This window comes from Tyto alba, unplaced genomic scaffold (genome assembly GCF_018691265.1).
Source record: "Tyto alba isolate M040663 unplaced genomic scaffold, T.alba_DEE_v4.0 Super-Scaffold_18, whole genome shotgun sequence".
Lineage (NCBI taxonomy): Eukaryota > Metazoa > Chordata > Aves > Strigiformes > Tytonidae > Tyto > Tyto alba.
Window position 1 is genome coordinate 31,010,354 of NW_024881280.1, and position 25,385 is coordinate 31,035,738.

Genomic DNA, 25,385 nt, shown 5'->3' on the forward strand with positions numbered 1-25,385 from the left:
TTCTGGCACGAATGCTTCCAGTGATCCCACATAATGGCCACTAAACCAGGCAATGATCAAAATAAACTAGGATTCAATTATAATTTTTGTTACCAAGATATTTTTTTTTATTTTAAAAAAGCTTTAAGATAGTCCCTACTGGCATAGTCAATGTACATTGTTCACAATCTGTAAACCAGTACAAGAATTAAAAGCTCGTTTTCTGCTACAAATGAAGTAATGGTTATAGGTCAAAGGGGCAGGATGAGGGTGTTGGAACCATCCATTTTAAATACAGTATTCCTCTTCCCAAAAGAATGAAGACTACAAAATATAACATGATTATGAATATGAACAGCCTGCAAGTAAGAGTTTGGGAAATGACTGTTTAAGAGGAAGCAGAAGTACTGTGGAGCATCTGTCGAGCTTGGCAGAGAGTCCTTTTCCCTGCCCCTGTACTGGTTGCAGGAGGAACGGTTAGTATAAGGTGGTGCTACATTTGCTGTGCCTTAAATTGTACTTACAGGCTTCTGTGTCCTGTGCATCTCATTAGGTGCAGGTTGGCCAAGGCAGCATGATTGTTTTGAAAACTCATGCTGCGTTCAAACACATGAATGCTGCCCTCTCATTTTTATTGAAGTGACTGTCAGCGCTTTTCTGTCTTCGAAGGCAAAGCTAAAATGCTTCGTATGGTAAGAGAGATTTGTCTCAGAGATCCTGCACATTGAGAGCGTTCCTTAGTACTTTTGCATGACCTTGGTTTGCCTTTCCTTTGCCTCTGGCCATGCCTGCCTTTTCCTTGGCCCATCTGTCAGCCACCCATTGTGGTGAGGATCAACCCTACTTAGTCCTGCTGGTGGGAGACGGGGATGCTGGAGGTCAGGCAGTGAATTCTTCCTTTCCCAGATGTTGCATGGGATGTCTTCATTCCAGAGCTATTTATAGGCTACATGGGCACTTATCTTTCTAAGGAGATAATCTCCTTTATAATACTTTGGGTTTCTGGTTGATTATTTTTGTCCATAGCAATGACATCATAACCAAAGCACTGAGGGTTGACTAACGAGCAAGCTCTTTTCTATTAACTTTCTGGTTCAATTGTAATTTTATCCTTCAATAATTCTCTTTTCATCTACGGGAATGACATTACACTGGTGTGAACCAAATGGTGTCACTTACACCATTGTAGCTCACACCAAATCAGACTGGGTAACTCTAAGTGAGCACAACCCTGGGGAATAGCAGAGGGATACGTTAGAGCTTGCTGCAGGTGGTATGCATGTGGTAGGCAACAGCTTGGTCCTGTCATTTAAAATTTTCCATAGATGTATAAACACGGAGAAATGTTATAATTATTATGAAGTAAATCTTTATTTGACATCATTAAGAAGTCAATGAAGATATCTCTCCTCCAGCTGAGGCCATGTCTCTCTGAGTTTTGTGCCTTCCTCACTGACCTGGGGTGCAGACTTGGGTTGACACACGTTTCTGTTTGCTGTGGGAGCCCCAGGGGTCTCTGCAGAGCAGCTGCTGTGGTTTTGGAAGCAGCCAGTTTTTCTGTCCCACTCCCCTACCTGAATGGCATCAGATGTCAGAGTCCAAAGGAATATTCTTCAATAATGAACTAGTTTCAGGTTTTCTTGGGGACACTGATTTGACTAGAAAATCTGTGTAATCTTGGCAGGCCTTCTACCTTTTCGTTTGCATTTCACATAATCTACAACATTAGTTTACTGACCAAAATTTGTCTTTAAAACAGTGATTTCTTTGGAATACTGGAGAACTCTGGTGCTGGACTTTTGAATTGTGTTTGCATTATGCGTAGGCAGCCAGGAAACACCATATGTCTTGAGGATTTTCTCAAAACTAACCTTTGTAGCTATGATTTCACATGTTGAATACAAAGCATTTGCAGCAAGTTGCTGATGAACGATCTCCAGACTAAGGTCCCAGTCTTGAAAAACACACGCACACACATTACTTTGAACACTGCAGAATCTCAAAGAAGTCAACATAATCCCTTATAAGTTACAGAGAGGAACAATTTCTATGAATGATGCATGAGCTGTGACTCTGCAAAGGCTGGTGTGTAACTTGATGTTTTAACAATATGTAGAGTCAAGTGCCTGGGTTGGCCTTTGAAGAACAGGGGTGAGGGATTATTCATGGAAACGCATCAATGAATGTCCTGAAATATCAGAGGAAATTTTGAAGTGCTACAGGATATCTCAGGAAATCTTAAAGTACCCAAAGATAGTGCCCACAGAGAAAGAGATACTGCAATCATACTACTGTTTATTTACTGGAAACAATCTTTCAGCTCTACTGTAAAAATAATACATATCTGTTTACATTTATACCACTGACACTGAGATTCAAGACTTAAAATAAAACTGGCCTGAATCCAGACCTGATGTCAGGTGGTTAGCAATCATTGACTTCAGCATAGTGGTGATCACATTGCACTCTCTCTGACTGGGCCAACTACGCTGTTTGCAAACTGGGAAAACCTCATCCAAGGTGTGAAGAGCTTCAGGATGTATTGCATAAGCACGTCCTTTTATCAGACTTCTTGAAAAGCCTTGAGACTATCAAGCCAGCATGATACAGATGAAATTTCAGGAGAAAAGTGATTCATCAGAACCTAAAAGAGCATCTATCTCCTTTGAAACTGGGGGGGGGGTGGGGGGGTGGGCTGGGCTTTTTTTTTAAATCCTCTTCATGAAGCCAGGCTCTGCCAGCAGTCTGGGGAATCTCTCCAGCCATTCAGACCTAATACTTTTCTGTAAGGGTGCTTACTGACACTGCAGAGGGAAGAGGGGGGTACAAAACCAGCCGATGGGCCAACAGCAGTGCCCGCATTTCCAGTGAAACACACGAACACATCTTGTTGCACAGATGGCGGGTGCAGGGGAACCTGGCAGGGAAATAATGGATCTGCCTTGGCTATGCGAAAAGCAGCTGACGTTAGGCAGAGCCTAGAAGAGACACATAGCCTCCAACTGATCTCCAAAAAGCAAAGTGAAAAATGTTACGTGGTGCCAGAGACGTGGAGCTCACTCAGCATGTGCTTGCAGTGCATGACCGTGATGAGATCACTTGTCCTGGACAAACTCAAAAGGGAGAATTCGTGACTTCTGGGATACAGGAGGGAATTGAAAGAGATTGAATATTTCGGGAACTTTTGTTTGCTGAAGTGTTTTCTAAAGATCTCTTTGCTACCCAGCTACATTTCTCAACTCTTACATCAAGCTTACTGCATCATTATTCACCTGATGGTGTAAACATGTATCTGCCTTGTACCCAAACTCTTCCTCGTGTGACTTCACTAGTGTTAGCTGAATTACACAATCTGGCCAACAGACACCACTAGAGGGATCTCAGAAGTTTGAACTAGGAACTGGAGTGAGATTTCCACCTCTGATGTACGCACTTATGAACATCAGATGCACTCTGCACTGAAACAGGTGAGGAAAGAGGCAGCTGCAGGATCAGAGACATCCCTGCACAAATACCTCTGGACCGTTACACTCTGACCCTACAGCACAGGTCACCTTTATGGGCAGGCTTTCTGCGGAATCCCTGAAAGTCTGGCTACGACCATCAGCCTCAGTCTTCATGCATGGCACCTGCTTTGAGGTTGAGCTACTCAGAATCGGTTCAAAGACTTAAACCAGCAAAAAGTAACGGGTGTAAATCACTCGTCTGCACTCATGTCAGATGAGGAAACGCGATTTGCTCGTGCCATATTACCTTACAACTCTTTGACTTCAAATGCAGAGCCACACTGCCACAACTAGCTTTAGCTTCTGTAAATCCTCCTTGCATAGAGATACATGCACAGCGCTTCACACACACACAGGGAAGATCCTAAGGACACTTTTTATCTTTCCTTTAAAGCGCGGCAGTCATGCAAATTAACAGCAGCTGAAGGTTTTTTCCATCCAGGATAGAGATTTATTTTAACAATAGTGCCTGTCAGGCTTGAATAATGTTAGGGCATACTTGTATTCCTTTTTTATTTTTCAACATCTTTGTGCTACGAAATTTTCTTTGCGTTCTAATGCAGCTACGTGCTACGGAAAATATTCAGTAGCATATTCTGTGAATAAGCCAGACTGGAGAACTTGAATGACTACAAACTGTACTGATTCTATTGCTCTGCTTGCTCTAGACAGAGAAAAATTAATATATAAGTTCTGCTGATGCTGATGGCATGTTTATGAGACAATGAAATTTATCTCTTCTAAAAGCTGAGCCAAAAAAAGGTAAATATGAATACAGGCCCCCAGATTGAAAAGGAGAAATCTGTGTGTGAATGGCCCTGGACACTACACTCAGTGATGGTGCGTGACCAGGTACACAAAGAAGCTTGGTTATTCTCAACAAAGTCATTGTTGTCAGAGGAGCACAAGTTGAAAAGCGGTTCTGTGGGATCCAGCAAACTCTTAGGTGAAATAACATTTTGTCATCCGTGTCAAAAAAAGTCAATCCCTTAAAAATATCTCAAAGTCAAATAAGGCAGATGATAGGATAGCACTGGATCATTCATCTCTTGCCATTCTTCTCCCTCTGTCACCTGCCCTGACTAGCATGAATCACTTGTTTCATTTATCAGATTAGATTCTCCTTCCCTATCGTTGTGATCCTTATCAATGATTACTGCCATTTCTGCTTTTGTTTACTCTTATTCCAATTATTGCACTGGCAATAGGTGCTGTACAAACACACAGTGAGAGGCAGTCTTTCTCCTGAGGACCTTCTTTTCAACAGAGAGGCAGGAGAGGCAAAGGGCTGTCCCTCCCCAGTTTGGCCAGGGAGTGGCTCTGCCACCCTGAGCAAGTAGCAGAGCTGGAGGGAAGCCACACATACCCAGGCCAGGGCCAGTGCCCTCACCTGGTGCTGGCCAGAATATTGTCTGTTGGCCATACGGGAAATCTCTGTGTTAGAAAATCCTCTGCAACAGGTTAGAATAAAGAATCCTTTTCTGAGCAGACCTGGAATTCTGACTGCTTTTAGGGAGGCCTGGCCTCAGAGGAGAACATGAATGTATACAGCAGTTGCAAGTTTGCATTTTTAACTTTTGTGCTGTAAAAACTTGACATGCGTAGCCTGTTATTTGGTGAGAATTGCTGTAATATAGAAGCCTGCAATGGTCTATTGGAAACAGACCCCTGACTAGGAAATTGAGAGTTTAGATGTTATAAACTGCTAGTAAATTATTATTTTGAGATTGGCATATATTTTGGCAAAGTAAAAGTTGGCTGGAGTGATAGTGAGTGATGAAAGATGTTATGGCGGTTGAGAAGTGGCTGAATTCCTTTGTTTCCAGACTTTTCACTTTTTATTTAAGGCGCAGAATGTTTATATAGAAAGTGTAATATTGTTTTATGAGTATTTGCTGGACCCTGCTAAAACCAAGCATTCAAGCTGTACTCTTTAACAAAGTGTTTCGTTATGGAATTCCTCTGGGTTTGATATTTCAAAATGAGGGTTAACTCAGGTTGGTATGTGGAGGCCATGGGAGAATAGCCCAGAAGTGAGAAACTGTCTGATGTTTAACAGGATGCGCTTCCTCTCCAGGTGGTGATGTGATGGCAGGAAGAGAAAGGACTCCTCAACTGGGCATGAAGAAGCCCCAACACAGGGGCACAAAAGGGGGAAAAAGGGGCTCTTGAGCACTGGGAAAACTTTCAGCACATTAAGAGTTTAGTGTCTTTAATGCAAGACCCTGCCTGTCCCTTGTCTGCTCTCTGGGCCACCACAGCCTACTTATTTCCCATGTCTCATTTCCATCATCTGGGACACATAAGCACTTTTAGCCCCATGGTTATAAACTAGCATTGCTTCTTCCTGGTCTTCTCTATCTTCCCCTCCAAGACTGAGGTATACGATGAGCCATGATACACTCAGGAAACAAAGTCTCGTTTCTGATATTTCTCTGCACATTTCCTCTACGTTTATCTCCTCCAAGTCGGCTACTCACAAAACTCATTGGCTTTCTGCCCTCAGCTTGGCCCACTAAACCATGGAGTCAGACTCCAGCCTTTTTGTTTTTACAATAAAGGACAGCCTGTGTACAGAACCCTGAGCCACAGGATCCCAGGACGTTGTAGCAGCATGGAGAAAACTTTAAACCATTAAGAAATGGAAGCTGCTAAATCACGCTCAACTCAGCGTTTTGCTGCTGTGAGTCACTGCATCAGGGCTTCCTTCGAGCTGAGTACAAGTAAAAAGAGCAAAGTCTCTACTAAAGCTAGGGAAAAACAACTCCAGACTAACTCACAAAGCTTATTAGGAACAAGAGAGTCAGTTTTCTGACTGTGTCATGCAGTCTGTGTTGTGACAACTTTATGAGTCCGTGTTCGCCCATTTAATACTCCACCTTAATGAAGACCTCACATAATGCTCCTACGCTGCTCCAGCCTGCTTGCATTATAGTCTTCAAAAACTCCTCTTCCCAAGTAGCATTAAGCACTTCAAGTCATCAAAAAGTTGAAGCAAAAGCTGAAGAAAAAAAAATCTTTCCTGCCCCAGTGATGCTGGAGAGAAAATAGGCCGATGAGGAAAAAGCAGGGGGAAGAAGCAAAAGAGCTTGCTTCAGAGAAATTTAAGAACAAGGCATATGAACCCTCATCTCTACTAAAATAAAAGACCCAACAGCAGGTGGCTTCAACAAGGTAGGCATTATACCTCCGAACTATACAACTATTTTTTTTTTTTTTTTCAGACTCCTAAACATATATATAGATTTAGCTTAGCACTGTGAGGCCTCAGCTGGAATACTTTTCACAGTTTCGGGCACTGCACTTCAAGAAAGATGTGAACCAGCTGGAGACAATCCAGATGAGAGCAACAAGAATGATCAAAGGTCCAGAAAATGTGATGTATGAGGAAAGACCAAAAGAATCGGGTTTGTTTAGACTAGAGAGGAACAGCCTGAGGGGAGACATGACAACAGTCTTAAGACATGTTAAAGACTGCTGCAAAGGGGAAGATAAACTGTTCTCTACTTCTACTGGAAGTAGGTTAAAAAGCAATGGATTTAAATTACAACAGCAGGGATTCAGATTATAGTTTAGGAGGAACTTTCTATTGGTTACAGCAGTTATACCTGAGAAGACGTTGCCTATGGAAACTGTGGGATCCCATTGTTTGAGGTCTGGGTATTGGTATAGTAGAGTCTGCGTTATGGCAGAGGCATGAACAGTGAGACTGGTCCAAGTCCTTTTCAACTCACAGTCCCCGATGTTAGGAGTGTAGGAGAGAGACTGCACATGAACAGAACTGTTCATTTTTTCTGGATTTGGACGGGTCTGAGGCGAGTGGTCTTTGAACAGGAGATCAGTGGCAGCCTTAACTACAGAATTAGTATCACTACCTTATAACCATTACAAACTGTTTGCAACTACCATACTCAGGAAAACAGGGAAAAATGAAGTTCTGATTCTTATCTGCTCTAAAGTCCCTGGACGCTATTCTGGCAGTGGAGGCCTGTGTTAAAGAGCCTGAGTGTAAATAAGCATAACATCCTAAATATTGTGAAACATACCATCCAGTGATAGATTTCTATGAACTCTGTTATACAGAAAGATTTAATACACGAAGGAACCCAAACACGTGACACTTTGTTAGAAAGTAGAAGATTACATAGTACAACATGTATTTTGGAATGAATTTACAATGAATTTTAACTATAAAATAGAATCAAAGAAAAATAGGTGAAACTAAGACAAATGCAGGATGAATTGAGACAAAGTGCCTGACTGATAATTCCAGAGATAATTGGGAATGTAAGTTAGCACTTCTGAGATCCCTTGTTTCAATAGGTGGCTTTTTGTTTCTGTTTCTGCTTGTTGGTCTGCTTTCCATTTATAATGAAAAACAAACAAAAAAAAAAAAGGCAAGATTGCAAAAGCCAGCTTTTTCCTCAGTTTCTTTGGTGCTTTTTGCTAAGCAGCCTTGGAGCTACAAAGGTTCACAGTCTTTCAAACATAGACTCATACTCTAAAAGTGTTTACAATGGAAAGAAGAGTCCTTAAAATATATGACCACATAGAGAATCATACGGGATCTGCTGACAATACATCTTCAGACGTCTGCATCCTGGTAGGGACTGTGCATGAAGAGGCCTCCCTCCTCAGACAGGCATAGGTCACCGGGTCTGTGGAAATACTGATTTGGTTTGGAGCTGCTATACGTACTGGCTTCTGAGGAGAGAGTCCTGCAGAGGAGGAACTGTCTTTTTTGTTTTCATGTTTCCAGGGCACAAACTCAGGGTTTAGAAGGAGTACTGTGACACGTATATCCTCAGCCGGATGACAGAGCTTCCTCTGAAGTTGATGACGGTGTTAACAGTGATCATTTCCAAGTCCAACTGAATAGTGCGGGGCCCCTTCACGGGGCGGGTCATCACCAGAGTAGCACTTATCGGTCCCGTTTGCTGTGCACAGAACAAGAGAATGCAGGTGAGATTTTCAAAAATGGCTCTTGAAAAACTATTGTCTTCAAGCAGCCAGAATAACTGTTTTCTGTTGCATTGTTTGAAACCACTTTAATTCATGGGAGAGATAGCTTCATTTCAGCATTTGGCTCCATCTCAGTGTTTTGTATGAACTATCACCTTCTACAGTTTGTAAAGCCTTCGGGAGCCCTGAACATAAAAGGAGATATTGAACATAGAAATTTGCTATTGTCCAAATGGAAAAAGGTGAAAACATGGATTTAGTGTATAAACAAGTGGTGACACCTTTTTTTTTTTTTTTTTTTTTTTTGAGATATTATTTTGTTTGATGTAAAGAAGACTGTTGCTTTGAAGCAATGAACACCAAGAAGAGGTTATGTTAACAGAGTTTGGAGAACAGATGTTTCTATGTGAACGGGATCAGGGTTTGTTGTATAATTGCAGATGTTAACGTCACAAAACCTTACCCTCTGAAGAGAGCTTTAAATATGTGAAGGCACTTCAGAAAATCTCTTCTAGTAAGTGGAAGCAGACCTTTGAAGTATCTGGCCAGAACAGTGGATTATGAGCATTTAAAAATCGGAGCTTCTGACGTTAAAACTAAGTGCAATTTATTTTCCAGCAGAAACTTACCTACAGAAAGCAGGACCTGTTTTACCACAAAACCAAGTGTTTGTGTTACCTCTGACCAGAGAAGCCCGACAAATCTGTGAGGAGGAGCCGGGTGGGCTCCCCGCTCCTCCCCAGGTCCCTTCCCTTCCCACCCGCTGCTCCTGCTCTTCCCAAAGCCACAAACAGGCACCACCAGCCTGGCACAGGGGCAATTGCTGCTGCCAGCGGAGGGAGAAGGACAGCTCGGGTGTGTTTTAGGTGACAAATGAACGGGTGTGTGATAAATAAGAAGACAAGCAGACTTGAGCAATGATGCTAGTCGCTGGAGCCTTAGCGCCTGGTGGGTCGACCCAGATGAGGGGAAAAGATCAGTGGGATCAGTAATGACTCTGCAACAGGAAAGTTCTTGTGGGATGTAAATGATCAATCTTGGGCCACTTGTCATTTTAGGATTTTGAAACATTTTCCTTCCTTTACAGTGAGAATCAGAGGCTTTCGTGAGAAATGTGTATTGGAATCTATCACACTACCAGTTTCTGTGAGGTATGGGGACCATCAGTAGCCACTGAACATCACTCAGTGTGAATATCAAAGCCAGGTTTTGCCTAGGGTTAAAAATCAACCTTCTGAATGCTACCGTCCCTGGTGGCTGTGCCTCATTCTGTGTAGACACTTCCCATCGCCCCCGCATGTCGGAGATGCAGTAAAAATGACTGGGGAACAGAGGTATCTTTTGGAGAAAATTCAGATTAAAAAAAAAAAAAAAAAGTGGTTGTGTTTTCTCTAAGAGTGTCTATATAAAATGTGTGTTCTCAGTGGAAAAAATACATAACAAATGAAATCAAAGATCTGAGAAAGTCAGTTCTTGGGATAAAGCATGTGTGAGGGTTGCTTACTTTTTTGATTTTCAGGTTTTTCAATTTCCAGTGAGGAGCTTAATAAAACAAACAAGAAATGTTGACTCTTTCAGTGACAATTACTAATTGGCCATCAAATAAAAAAAGGTTTGGCCCAATAGTTTCTCTTGAGCATGGGAGACCTGAGCTATTCCTAGACATGGGCACAGCCTTGGACTTTGGTGAACCTGATGTCTCATAAAACAAGCGTGTTTGCCTTGGGTAGGTTGCCTTCATGAAAGAGCCAGCAGCCCCTGCATATCAGCACACCACTCTGCACGTCTGCATGTAAACATCCCTCATGCTGAAGGTTTATATGGTATTCATTAAAAACTGAGTTCTGCAATCAGAAGGATATTCAGCTAATGAGAAGCCACTCCATGTTTTCTCTCAGTGAGTGCCAGACTTACCCGCATGTAGAATTCCCTGCCCTCGTTCCCTGATTTGATTTGGAAGATGTAATAGGCTCCAGGGTAGCGAGTTGTTGCTTGCATCTGAAAAATGTCAGAAGGCACAGACCGCCCGGACACCATGTCCATCACTCTGTACAAGATGGTGAATGGCTGATCTCTGCAACCGGCGTTTTCAGCTGGACACATGCAGCGGCTAATTGTCAAAAATAGGATTGTCATCAGAGGTTACAAGTTCCTGTAATATTTGATTCTTTATATGCAAATACAGCTGCAGAAATAAACAAATAATGTTGTCGACCAGCTAAAAGAATCAATGAAACTTGTAATGAATTTTCTCACTTTTAGTATTCTCTGTGTTGCTATCCTGGTCTGCCTAGATCTCTGCCTTCTTTATCTTGTCTTCTATGCCAAAATCTCTTAGCATCCTTTGTCTCCTTAGATAACTCAAAAATGTGTACTTTCTTTAAAGCAGCTCTGCAGGTGTAGTATACCCAGTACATGTTTGTTCTGACAGTAATTTAAACTGAACTGTCCCCAAAATAATGTTAATCATTGGATCGTACATGTTGTAGTCTTTGTTTAACAATCGTCCACATACTACATGAAAACATACAGTGAGACACCCTGGATCAAACCAAAGCTCTAGCATCAAATAGTGAGCCCTAAGGAAGAGCAAAATACCAAGCCAAGCATTATGACACTTCCACCAACAGCCTCCAATTGTTTGTGACTCAGGAAATTCTTGAAACAAAGATGTCTTTTGTGTGTTCAGCAGCCCTTAACGCATTTCTCATCCATCAGCTCGTCCAGCTTCCCCTTACCCCCCATGAATGTTTGGCATCCACAGCCCCCTTCGCCTCTCTCTCCACAGCCCCTTGCTGTCTTCTGATGCTCCCAGCCCTTCTACTGAAAGGAGAGCGGCCAGGCAATCCCTGCTCACCTTCATCACACGGCTCAGGGTTTCACATTCGACCCTGTTCATGGCTGAAGGGTGCTAACTTAGTTGTTTCTCACAAAGAAGCTATTCCATACTTTTGATCATCCTCATTGCTCTTTATGAACATTTGTCCAGTTATATTTCTTTTGTGAGAAGGGGAAGGACCTGCACGGTCTTAAAGATAGGGGGTACACAATGGCATGTACTCTAAGGATATTCTCTACCGATTAACATCTCAAATTCAGATTGCTTTTCTGACCTCTAGTGAGTACTGCAGGTCATGGAACTACATATAACAGCCCTCAAATCTCAGTTTGGACAGGCTGTGATCAGATCAGTGCTCTTTATTTAATTTGTGAATTTGGGACTGTCTTTTTATTTTACATTCATCTACACTACATTTCATATGACATTTTTATTACACAGTCATTGAGGGTCCTTCTGCAGTTCTTTTCTGCCCACCTGTTTCTTTACTGCCCTCAGATGCTGTTGCAGGCTTTGCCCATCTCATGGTTTATCCTTTTTCCAAAGTTGCTTACAAATATGTAGGACAAAGTAGGTCCAGCTCAGACCTCTGCAGAACCTCACTGTGAAAGCTGACAATTTAATTTGACTCTATTTATTTTTTATATTTCAACCCCTTATTCTTCTGTACCGGGGACTTCTCTCTTATTTATGGCTGCTTAATTTCCAAAATAACCTTATGTGAGGTTCTTTTCAAAAGCCTTTGGAAACCCAAGCAGACTGCATCAGCCCACGTGCCCTAGCAACATGCTGATGATTTCTTCAGAAAACTCTAATAAAGTTATAAGGCAGGATGCCCCTTTATAAAAGCTGTGTTGGGGAATTTACTGGAAAAGAATTGGGTCTTTTTGACTATTTTTTCTATAACCTCCCCTACTGACACCAATTTCAGACAGTTCATCTGCCATGTCCCCCATAAAAAGGCTCCTGGCACTACAACCAACCAATTCCTTCTACAGAAAACAGAGATGCAAGGAATTCACTTGGCTTTCATACTGACCACTTCTAGACATATGCCACAAATGAAATGCAGTCACATCTAGATGTGAGCCAAAGCCACCAAACACAAAGCTCAGAGATCGAGAGTTCTGGTGCAAGCTGATCTGTGAGGACTCTGTAGTTGGGCTCTGGGTAATTTAGATACAGAGGCTTCAGATATTTCAAATTCGGGTTTAAGACTCTACCACCTCTGAAGGTAAGTAAACCCAGAACTGGAAGAACAGAACATGTCCACTCCTGAGCTGCCCTGGTTCAGAAAGCAATGTAAAGACATGAATAAATTATAATGGAAAGAAGCTGATTCTTCATCACTCCCCTTCTATAAAATACATTAGTCTGCCAAGCAATCCCAAGTAACTGGGTTTAGTGCAAACACAAAGGATGAAATACCATGGACTGCAATATAAAGAGACCTGTCTGGAGCTGAAATTTTTTGAGCCCCAGGCAAATACCTACACAAATGGAAAAGAAACAGGTGATCCTTAGAAATGTGGGATTTTTTTTGCTTGCTCAAATAATTCAAAATTTAGACAGTAACAGTGCTTACAGCCCCATCCAGCCATACTCAATTTCTGGACAAGGCAAATCAGTCTGTGGACTTTTCAGCACTTTTAGCCCTTAGGCAGTAGGAAACTACTTGTATCCTGCTATAACTGTTGTCTAACATATTAAAGTACTTTCCAGACGTAAGCTAGTCAATATTTCCAGGAAATACTCATACTGATAAACAGGCTGCATTAGAGCATATAAGGAGTCAGTAATGCAAGTAAATGTCTCATATTACATTAAAAATCTTGCTGTTTTCTCTACTCACTGATAAATGTTTTTCCAGTCTAACTTCCCACACATCTGAGTATCATATCATATCATATCATATCATATCATATCATATCATATCATATCATATCATATCATATCATATCATATCATATCATATCATATCATATCATATCATATCATATCATATCCCACCTGGTGACCTGGTAAGGAATTGCAATTCATTATTTTTATAAAGCTTACCAGTGGTAAATGCAGCAACAGCATGCATGTATAGCTCTCTAAACACACTTCATGGCTGTGTTGTAAAAATGCAGCTTATTTGGTTCACTCTAGATATGCTTCACACAGATAGAATTTGCTTTTGTGACTATGGTTATGTTACTCACTTCTCATTAATCTGGATGTAAGGATCCTCGCATCTTACTGGGTCTAAACATTTATATTCTCCTGGGATATTGAAACACGTTTGCTGTGGAGTGCAGGTGAAGTTTCTGTTTTCACATTCATTGATATCTAAAACACAAGAAACAAGAGAAAGGCTAAAGTGGGCAACTATGTGCAAGATACCACTCTTACAAACTGATTTCCATTTTAAGGGATTGCCCCCAAATTCACAACACTCCTGCACCATGCGAAGTGGCCTTTTGATAACTGGCCCCTGTTTTAAGATCAGTTTTTACTCCACTCTTTTCTGTTTAGTGGAGTGCTCCCGTATGCTAAGTGCTGCAAAAATAGAAAAGAAATTGGCTGCTCAAGCTCTCTGGCCTTAGGGAATGGGAAAACTAGAGACATGCAGCAGAGATGAGAGCATCTGAGGGCTTTCCTGTGTAGCTGTTTCCTAGCCAGTAAAGTCTTACTTACAATAACACACCAATTCACCTCAGTGAGACCACTCACGTGATGACATTCTGACCAGGATTACATAATTGGCCTCTACGAGTATTTCACTGTGCAATGCCAAGACCAAGCATCTCTGTCCTGGGTTGAGTGAGTGGTGGAGTTTTTTGGTGGCAGGGGAGGGGGCTATGGGGGCGGCCCCCTGTGAGAAGCTTCTCAAAGCTCCCCCAGCTCTACGTCAGCTCCACTTCTGTTTGGGAAATTGAGCCAATCGGCTGCGCCTCTGCGATAACGTATTTAAGAAGGGACGTGGTGACGGGCAGGGGGACTTGTGAGGAGGAGTTGCTGCAGCTGCGTGAACACCAAGGTCAGTGGGGGAACGGAGGAAGAAAGGAGTGGGGAGGTGTGCCGGAGCAGAGACCCCCCTGTATCCTGTGGGGAGACGGCAGGGCAGCCCCCCCCACCACCCATGATCTACAGTGGAGCAGACATTGATTTATGGCCTGTGGCTCCTGCTTGGTATAATCAAGGTGCTGTGCCCGAAGAAGGCCGGGGTCTCATGGGAAAAGGCAGCCCCGCTGCTGTAATTCAGTGCTGGGAGGATTGCAGCATGCGGGGGAGTCCCACGCCGGAGCAGCTCGGGAAGGGCTGCAGCCGTGGGAGGGAATCCAGTCGGAGGAAGTTAGTGACCCGTGACGGAGAAGTGTGGGGAACACTGCGGCCTGTGGGAGGGACTCATGTCGGAGAAAGTTTGTGGAGGACTGTCTCCTGTAAGAGGGGGACCACGATGGAGCAGTGGGAACAAGTTCTGGACACTCCCCTCACCGAAGATGAAGGAAGTGGCAGCACTGCCTGCACCCCCCATTCCCTGCCCCTGCGCCACTGGGGGAGGAGGTAGAGATATCGGGAGCAGAGCTGAGCCTGGGAAGAAGGGAGGGGTGGTGTGATCAAGATGTGGCAATGCTTCTCACTGTCCTACTCTGTTATGTGTTGTTAGTGTCTGTAATAAATGTGTGTTCTTTTTTTCTTCCCCTAACGAGTCTGCCTTTTGCTCGTGATCATAAAAGGGGATTTTTTCCCCATCCCAGTCCTATCTTGAACCCCAAGCCTGGCTCTCTGTCCCTTCTCATTGCTGGAGGGGAAGGGAGAGAGAGCTGCTGCATTGTGGTTGGCTGCCAACCAGGCCTAAACCACAACAATCTCAATCCTTGAAAACCTCTCTCCAGACACAGGACCTATTTTCTGGTCCCCTCGGGTTTTAATCAGCACAGGAATGTTCTTACCTTGGCAGCTTCTGCTATCGTCAAGCAAGTTATAGCCCGAAGGACAGATACAGTAGTAAGAACCAGGCCCGTTCACACATTCGTGCTGGCAGAGGAACTCTGAGAAGCTGCATTCGTCCATGTCTGCAGTGATAAATCAAAGTTTAGTGTTTTTGACTTCACAGTCAAAAGAGCAGTCCACAGGCAGGTGGCTATCCACCTATATGCCCATCGCCCCACATGGAGGTTGGCACCCTCTGGCTCCCTAGAGCTCTGCACCAACCTGGCAAAATGCTATACAAGAAGTTCCTGGTTAAACATTTTCCTCCTAGGGAAACCAAAGTTGCTGCTGAACACAATGTTTGGCTTTTATTTATTTATTTTAATTTTCAAATACCTGTCACCAGTTGGCCATGTTTTCAGTTCTGTTTTACATCAGAGATAGAGCTACTCCAGTAATGAAGCAGCAACTGTAATTTGAAAGGAGAAACTTGGCGGTGGTTTTCTTTTTTTTTTCTTTTTTTCTGGAGAGAAAGCTTCCCTTTCCCAGGGCCACATGGGTCCCAGCAGAACTCCTGCAGCCAGCCCCGTCTGTTTTACGTTTCTTAGCCTCTAGCCAGTTGCTTCCAAGGCATTCCAGCAAGACTACAGAGCTCATCCCAGCTTGGGTCAGACCTACTGGAAGGCCCAGCCATCTCCCAGATACCCAGTAAGCTAAGCTGTCTGTCAAATCTCTGACTGAAAGCAGAAATTATGCTTTTTTCCCCTTGCACTCATGAATTGACCAGTCATTGTATTTTGAAAAACTGGGCTCAAGTGAGAAAGCTGAACTTCAGAGCTGCACATGGAGGCATGGCTGACTGAGGGGAAAACACAGGCAAAGGTGCTAGACTGAGGGAGGCTGCAGTTAATCATTTCCTTATTTTCCTGTTCAGGGGAAGAAAGAAACAAAGGCCAGAGCCCCAGCCAGGAACTCCCAAGTTCTTATTCCCAGCTCTGACATGTTGACTCTCCCAGGCAAATCACTTTTACTCTTCAGACTGAATTTCCCTTTCTTCTAAATTGGGATCAGTCCATTTATCTGCTTTTGGTGGTTTGTGGAGATGGACTGGAAAGTATTTGAAGCCCAAGTATGTTAAGGTGGCTTTATGGCTGCAACCACATTATCGAAAGGGAGATGAAAGGAACTCCACACCTACGTAGTCCTGTCATTGTGTGACTTGCCCCAGCAAGTTTGCTGAAAAAAACACCTTGCTGACAAAACATGGTCTGAGGACTGACTCCGTCAAGGGACTGAGTTATCACCCACCCCCTCGAGGTGTCCTACCCCAGAGCACCAGCACATCGGATACATATAAAGCTGCTGTCAAGTGCTGGAGGGACTTAAAGCCCCAAGCATCCTATATTTCTGCTGCTGAGCCTGCAGAGCAGAGATACACCTTTGCTGTTCCTAAACACTTCTGGCGTTCTGCTGACTACCTGCAGAGGACATGGTGGTAGGCATTTCAGAGCACATCTGATGCACATGCAAGACCTCTGTGATTAGAAAATGACGACAAAGTTAGGAAAGCCAGGTTGAAATCTCTGTCCTTCTCTTTGAACTGGGGCAGGGATGCCTCCCATCTTCAAGGTAAGCTGGCTGCTAGGCCATTGACTAAGCTAGTGGCTGCTGGAGTACATCTGGATCCTAGGTGTCTCATAGGAGTGTTCTCCTAACCAGGCATTCCCTTTGTGAACCTCAGCAACATCTAGTGATTGTTTGTGAAGTGAAAGAAGCTCATCTGGAGAAATTTGACCTGCTTTGACAAGTATTTTCTTGCACAGAATTGTCAAGAAAAGGTGTGCTGCTCTAAATCTGGGTGGCGGAAAGTCCCTTTTTCTGGATTAACCCTCAGACATGAATGAGGCTCAAGCACCACCTCTTCTATCATCATTTCGTACTGGCGGTGTTTATGTGGCATTGCACTAAACTTAGCTGGTTCGGGCCCTAAACTAGCTCAGGAGAACATAAAAAGGTGCAGGAGACTAACTTAGATGCAGAAACTCCATCAGAAAGCAGAAAACTTAAGTTAGGTGTTGCAGCTCTAAATGTTAAATGCATAGACCCTTTAGAGATTTAAGTCTTTGTTCTTATAATAAGGTTTGCAGGGAAAAACAGCTTTGGAAACACTAATCTATACACATACGGCATATCACATGTCTTCTCTCTCAGAAACAGCATGTTACATCTGTTTACTGTAAATTAAAAAACAAGTATTTTCCAGTGCATTTTTCCTTCCAAGAAATATTGGCTGGATTCTCTAATTTTATCAGGCTGTGGGAACATTAAGCACAGAAATAAGTTTTGCCTTCAATTAAAATAAAGCAATAAAATAAAAACAAAAACAAGAGAGGAAAAAGTACAGTGACATAAGCACAGTTTCTTCTGCTATGTGCTAAACAGATCAGCAATAGCTGTACTAAGAAACCATATATTTTTTTCTGAGGTGTAGCCAGAGCCATATAGAGGAAACTGGGGAAGGTTTCAGGCAGAAGTGTGCAGACGTAAGAGTAAGAGGAATACATGCATTCAACAGACAAATGGAAAAGTACTTTATATGAAGTATTCCTTTAATCATGGAAGAATGTTCCAGGATGATCCCTACTTTACTTTCTCTAATAAATCTTCCTATTCAGCATTATAAAGCATTTTCTTATGTCTTACTGTTATCTTGGAGCTTTCTAATATTTAGCTTATTCCTTTAAAACCATTTGCAGCCCTCCTCCATTGTGCTTTTCTGGGTATTTGCCGTGTGCTTTAACTGGAAAGAAGATCATATGAGTTGCAGCCATCCTGCTCCTAACCATGGATCAAGGCAAAAACTTTTTAAAAAGCAAAAGCATGTACGGAACAATACATTGGAAAAAGGGAACTTAATAGAATGGATGAAACCAAAACAATAAATAAAAAAAACAGTTACCACTGCAGTTAACTCCATCAGCTTCCAGTTCGTAGCCAGGTTCACAGCGGCAGAGAAAAGAGCCGTAGGTATTGACGCAAGTCTGAGTGCAAGGGTTTTCACTTGTACATTCGTTCACATCTACGGGAAACCAATGCCCAATGCATCAGTGACTTCTCCCCAAACTCTATTTTCAATTCATTACTGTAAAGCATTTCAAAGAGATTAGCTGTACAGTCAGAATGATTTGTTCTGAAAAAATATAACCAAGTCAATATTGTTCATTGGGATTCAGGCTGATGCCTGGAAATAGCATGTTGGAAAGACAATATGCGTGGAAATGAAGCATTTTGGGAATGTCTTTGATCAAAAAAATAGCATGGTAGATGGGATGAAATATTTATTACAAATGCTTCTGTCTTTATCCTGCAATTTTAAAACCACTGAAGTGATTTTCTTGTAACAGACCTGAGACAAAATGCAGCAGGATATTCCTGAGGAAGATAAGGCAATGAGGAACGGTCCTCATGGAAACCTAGGGCTAAGACAAAACCATTTTTTTTTACCTTTTAGCACATTAGCAGCTTCTGAACATCATTAGCACAGACTGTTTCCTGCAGCATGTGGGAAGATGCTCCCTGCTTACCTAGGGAGAGGCTTTATGAAGAGGTTGGGTTGATTTAACTTGAGGTAGCACATCAACAGCAAAAGGTGGCCTAATGCTCAGGACTCTAGTCTGGATCTTGGGAGACTCAGATCTAATTTACTGATCTGACGGAGTTTTCCTGTCTTGCGTGGGTCACAGAGCCTCGGATTTTAAAAGTAAATTCCATTCCTAAACTCTTGGTAATTTCAGTGAATTGAGTAACTCTATATTTTCAGGGGCTTGGGCCTCTGCATATTTCTCCTGATACGCGATCATGTTGCACCTGTACCCCTCTGAAGTACTGTGAAACTACAGAAATATCTCAGGCTGACAAACCCATGAACATTTCCAGAAGCAGCGTTGGGAAGGTTACTTGCATTCTAAAAACTAAACAAATTTCAAGGGTGTTGCTGGGTTGGGAGCAAAGGTTTCCGTCATGGTTTACCAGGCACAGTACCTTGGCATGATCTTCCATCATCATTAAGGGTAAAGCCTGGGTTGCACGTACAGGAGTAGGAACCAGGCACATTGGCACACAGCTGCTGGCAGTAGCCGTAGCGACATTCATCTATATCTACAGATGGGAAAGATGAAAATTATAGAGTGGTTTGCATTTTCACTTGCAAGGACAAATCAGCAAACACACTGAGTCAACAGTACCAATAACACAGAAATAACCCAGCATACTGATTATGGATATAGCAGCCAAACTTTCAGGTGTTCAGACCCAGAGTTATAGTTAAAATATGTCTCTCCACAGAAGAATGTAGTAATGTGTTTTTATCCACAGCTGACATCTATCAGCATGTCCTACGAACTGACTGTCATTGCTGTAATCTTCAATTTAATCTGATGTCATCAGGAAGCCCAGAGTCAGTCCTTTAAGCAGCTACCTCAAAGCATACCTCATAGCTGGCGTGGCCGGTCAGCACAAGCACAGCCAATGTTGTAGCAAACTTTTGTCAGAATCAAGATAGAAACCTTTTTTACTTCCACATACACCAAAGCTGCTCACTAGAAAAGCAAGAAGTTTTCACTTCTAACTACTTATTTTTTAGAGGGGATGGTCTTTAAAGACTTTTTTTCAAATAGTCACATTCACTTTTTATAGGAATTTTTAACTGAAAAGTTTTAACTCTAAAATGTGAACAGTAAAATTAGTGCCAAAATAGCAGTCTGGGCTGAATCGCAGCATTAGCAATCCATGCAACTGACTGTTACAAGCACAAGAAAATGCTGTAAGATACATATGATGGTGAGTTCTAGAAGCATTTTGCCCCTGGGCTAAGAACTGGAGTGAAACACCTGGAATAGTTGTCCTTTCCAAGGCTTTACATTTCCTTTGGTATCAACTGGCTTTTGATTTATGGAGATTTTTTAAATGACTACTCTCAAAGCTTTGAAGTTGAGTTTGTGCGGTAGAAAACCAAGTGTATTATCTGCAGTCAGTTTGCCAGAAAGAGCAAAGCAGTATGGCACAGATTTTGGTGAAATGACCCCCACTGCAGGTTCCAATGAACATAAAAATGAAAATGACAGTTTTGTCCCTATAGTTCACACACATATATATCTATATATCTATATATCTATCTATATCTGCATGAATTCCAGCAGTTTGTTATTTGTTAGCTATATTGACTGCTTCCTGTTTTAGTGTTAAGAATGTGTTGGGAAACTGAATTCTTGAATGACTTGAACATTTACATGGTGTGGTAATCCCATAAAAACAACAATGCTGTGAATCTGTTGTATAAGTAGCTACATCCTGCAATTCAAGTTTATGTTGTTGGCCTCATTGGGGCAGTTTTGCCATAGAAAGTCTCAAGAAAACATTTTGAAAATGTCAACGGTCTTGGAAATACTTTCTCTGTAAAATAATAAGGACACTGACACTCAGTTTTACCCTTACTAGCTTTTATTTCCCACTGCATTCTAAATAGCAAGATAACCTAAAGGCCAGGGTCAGCTATGGTATGTACACCAACAGTAGGCTTGGCCCATATCCTGCAAAAAGTGACATGGGTTTTCAGTAAATTAATATCTCATTTGACTGACACAATGCATTGCTTAAATATGTGCTTTGGCCTTTGTGGGGCTGTTATCTCATGACTGCTACATTTTGAGGATAAAGACTTTTACAGGGCTGCTTCTTGTGAGTGGGTCATGTGGGTACTGCTGTACTAGCTCTTCCTGTATAAACTTTACTGGGGTAGTTGCACGAGATAGAAGTGTAGCCTTTTGTAATTGTGGTTTACTAGCAATGCACCAAAAAAACCTGTCCCGAAAGCCCAACCCAGTCCTCTGATTATAGCAAATGGTCTTTTACTGCTTTAGGCCAGCAAAAGTCACTTCTCCAAGGCCACTGAAAAATACGGAAAACTGATAATTTTTCATACTTAGGGAAAAATACAGCAACTCTAAATAAAATTTGCTTTTAGCTCTTTGCATTGCCTTGGAATAATCCACCCCATGATTACTTAAAGTGGTAAACAGTGGGATGTTATTGCCTATTTAAAATAGCATAAGCAGATACTCGAATCAATCCACCAGTGCAGCCATTTCAGTTCTCTAGTATCTCCATCAAGCAGTAAAGCACTTTAGATCCATGCCCAAATCCTGAACGCTGCACAGAACCCTTTCGTTTGGGCTGTAACTGGGAGAATTAAATGGGTAACAAAACAGGCGATGCGGAGGAGAATCCCCCTCCATGCTTTCCCTCATCCCCACGCCACCACACACGCCTCTACAACCCCCAGCACAAGGTTCTTCCCCCAAAAGAAGAGGAATTATCAGAGATTAAGGAGCAGGGGGCTTGGAGACTTCATGTCCCAGGGGAACTACAAGACAGTGGCTCCTCAAAGCAGCTATGGCTTTGGCTCGACCCCAGCTGGGACGAGGCTGAGCTCTGCCCTGCCAGGTGAGTTACACAGCAGCTGCCTGCCGTAGTTAGGGAAGCAGCCCTGAGTCAGTCCTTCACTGGAATTGGTACTTGGGAGGAGAAAGTTGGGAAATAACTGGAGAGGCTCCAGGGATGAATGGGCAGGGAAAGCCCGCTTTCCTTCCAGCCGAGGTGGTGTGACAGGACGGTCCAGCTCCGCAGAGCTGGCAGGCAAACCGCCTGTGCCGAGGGGAAAAAAGAATAACAAGCAAACTTAAAAAAGAAAAAAAAAAAAAGTTGTATCCTATTTGTGCACCTAAAATTAACACCTACTTCACCACCCCATGGGGAACTGGCTGGAGGAGAGGGGAGCTGGAATGTTTTCCTGTGCTGTTTGTTGAGGGATGTTTTTTTTCAACAGGGCGGAGCTAAAAGGTTGAACAGGACATTGCTGCAAGGAAAATAATAAAATAGAAATAAACCTGATTGGAAGCTACTGAAATAGCACCCAATTCAGATGTAGGTGTTTTTTTTTCTCACCCCCAAGCAAAAGGGTTGGTTGAATCTAGGGATTTACAGGCCTGTTTCCTGGTATCAAATACTGGTCCTTTTGGGTCCACACTGTCATGGTGTAGAAAGGACAGATCTATCTGGGCATAAATCTTTTTGTATACATGCTTGTGATTGATCTTAGATGAAAGGGAATGGTTCAGACTGGGAATAGGAAAATCCTACGTGTTACACAGATGCTAGTCATATGGCGTTTACACCTGCATTTTTTTTCTGCAAGGCAGTCTCTCTGCCAAGCGTACCATTGGCACTTACAAAGATGAAAGACAGCTTCCACATAGCCAAAGGTTTGACCGTGTACTTGACAAAAGATGCTCAGTGACATTATTTCAGCTTTTCACAGCTACCCATACGCAGATGTTCAAACACCACATCGCACGAGGTTTTTACCTAAACACTGGCCTTCTAACAGCCAGTATCCTTCAGTGCAGGAACAGGTATAGCCCCCCTCCGTGTTTATGCAGATCTGGGTGGGGTTACACTGGTGAGAATCTGAAGCGCATTCATCCACATCTGCAACACAGAAATGCAGCAAGAAAGCGTTAGAAATGGCAGCAACAAAAGATTGTTCACACTGTACAAGGACTCGCACTCACAATGTGTACACCAGCTCTGTGCGAGGAACCGAAGTCCGGTGGAATAGAGAGAATGACCATAACCTGAAGTAAAATTCATAATAATAACTGTCTGAGGAAGGACGGTGAGAGCCGAGGGTACTCCTCAAATCTCTTCCTTTTGCAGATGACCTAGTGCTTCTCAGAGCTCCTTAAGAAAGGGATCGCATTACTCTGAGGTTTTTATTACTTCCACATTTGCTTTGTCACTGAACTGGGATTTCCATGCTGTAAGGCAGTGTTCAGCCCTAGGGAAAGGCTGCTGAAAGGGCTGTATAACCCCACTGTGGAATAAGAGATGAATGGGAGTTCAAGAGATGTACAAACACAACTCAGACATATAAAAAAAATTACTTCCTACCCCCACCAAAGCAGATTATCTCACTGTAATTTTTCTGATAGAAGGTTCAACCAAAATCAACCTTCACCTGACAAAAAAAAATGTATACTTCCCTGGAATCAATTTCCTGACAATAAAACTATTTTATTTTTACTTTTTTTTAAACCATCTTTATTGTTTTAAATGTATTTGGATTTTTATTACAACCCCTTAGGGTGTTTTTGTTGTGGGCATTTTTTTTTTTTTTTTTTTTTTGCAAAGTAGGTGAATAGCATTCCTACATTTATATAAGCCAGGACCATGGAACCTAACTGATTAAAAATGCCTTTCAGAGTCAGAAGTTCAATTTGAATCCCTCCTTGCTCAATCCCTTCCCTGATGTTTCTGGCATCAGGTTTGCCTCTAGATGTCAGAAATGGAAATATCAAAAGATAAATCGTGTCATTTTTTTCAGCCAACTCAGATTTCTATGTTTTATTTATTGATATTTAAACTATTTTTTTATTCCAGCGTACTGTGCACTGGCCTTTGCTGAAGTACTATGTCATCCAAGCAATGCTGCTCCCTTGATCCCCCCCTGATTCTTATTAACCCAGACTTTGTTGGGTCATGACTGGAAGTATCTCACAAATGCACTGGGCCAGAGTGGGCAGCAGAGGGCAGGAATTACATCTCAGTATCTGCCCCCCAGGCATCTAGCACAGCCAGCTGGCTGTAACATCCCAGCAGTCACGAAATAACTGATCCAATCCACCACAGCAGCAAAACTAACGTGTTCGGATATATAAATAAAAACATACATATTATATATAAGGAGAGAGCCTAAAGTTCTTATCTTGCCAACATCTGTACCAGAGCAATTTATGGTGAGCTGAAGCTGGTAAGATAACAGGATTGGCACAATTAGAGGTAATTAACTGTCGGAAATCAGTTTCCACGTATTTATTGGCCGGATGAAGGTTGGCAAAATGGTGGGGGAAGTGAGAAAGGGGAAAGGTAACAAGTCTAGACTAGATAGGTACATGGATATGTTGTTTGGTTCAGCTATTGCTTCTGTGATTGGGCTAAAAATTCTGGATCCTCCCTTTATAGAGCATATCACACATAATCTGAACACAGATTTTATCTAACCATAAATTTAATAAGAATGACATTAACGTTTTCTAAGTGAAAAAGCTTTCTATTTGTCATGTTTGCTTATTGTTTTAGGAGTGAGACCTTGGGATCTGGCCAATCCTGCTATTTCTAGCATACCACGAGCTTAAAAAGGGGATTTTAATTTTTCATGCTCCCTGCTTCCAGTAATATTAATAGGTGAAGCACAGTGGAGACAAAATGGGGGTCAGGGTCTTACCACCCCATATGGTAGCAATGCTGTTTGAAGACTACAGATCCTCCACTCATCTGTGGTGCATCTTTCAGGGGTACAACGTGCATTCTTTGCCAAAAGCAACAAGTGGCTACGGGATCGGTTTTGTTCCTGAGTCATCTTTGTAGCAGCGACATGAGCAGCAGTGCAATCACTCCAGGAAAGTAAGACACTGATCCTCTTTTCTTTGCTTTCTACCAAGCAGATTTATTTGCTTACTCCCAGTCTTCACCTTCTGTGGTGGTACTGGAGACATATTTCTGTTTGAATGCAAAATTTTTACAATGGAAGCTACCAGTGGAGTTTCTGCTGTCCCTAGGAAACCTGATCAACCTGAAGTTGTCTATGCAGAACACCTCGACTTCTGCATTTTACACTGAATAAAACCTCACTGACTTCATTAATGAGGTTTTATGCAACCAATGGGAACAAACAACTTTACTGGTAGCACCAAATCTTTTTGCTTGGGCCTGAGTACGCACTCCCAGTTTTTATATTACACGCGTCTAGCTTTCTCTAAGATTGCCCCATCAAACTGTGACAGACCCAGACAATGAAACAAAATAAATTATTTTTGGCAAGCAGCCTTCTCAGTTAGAACAAGTAGTATAAGCCCAGCCTGCCTTCCAGGGGTTGTTTAAATCACATGGGCTCGCTAAGCGAAAACTGGTAATTGCACACTGGAAATCATGTCGGTGCAACAACTGGCTAACCATCAGGCATCCTCTTGAAAAATATCAGAGCTGGGAGACAGAGAGTGTCTTGTCCAGCCCATTTACACAGTGAGGCATACAGTGGGAACTAGTGAGGTTGAAAAAGTTGACAT

At 42.5% G+C, this 25,385-nt stretch overlaps 1 protein-coding gene across 4 annotated transcripts in view; it reads right to left on the bottom strand.

Annotated features, from left to right (window-relative positions):
- FBLN5 (fibulin 5) overlaps nt 1-25,385 on the bottom strand; it is a 76,354-nt gene that overhangs the window by 8,194 nt on the left and 42,775 nt on the right. For 3 of the 4 annotated variants that reach the window (XM_042791065.1, XM_042791064.1, XM_042791066.1), the window contains 7 exons: nt 22,627-22,749; nt 19,246-19,362; nt 18,164-18,283; nt 15,225-15,347; nt 13,491-13,617; nt 10,362-10,557; nt 2,255-8,422 (listed from right to left, as the gene is read on the bottom strand). In XM_042791065.1, coding sequence (XP_042646999.1) covers nt 8,261-8,422; nt 10,362-10,557; nt 13,491-13,617; nt 15,225-15,347; nt 18,164-18,283; nt 19,246-19,362; nt 22,627-22,749 — 968 coding nt within the window. In that variant the 3' untranslated portion in view covers nt 2,255-8,260. Of the gene's footprint in view, nt 1-2,254; nt 8,423-10,361; nt 10,558-13,490; nt 13,618-15,224; nt 15,348-18,163; nt 18,284-19,245; nt 19,363-22,626; nt 22,750-25,385 lie in introns of those variants that run through there. The other variant, XR_006165161.1, reaches the window with a different exon arrangement.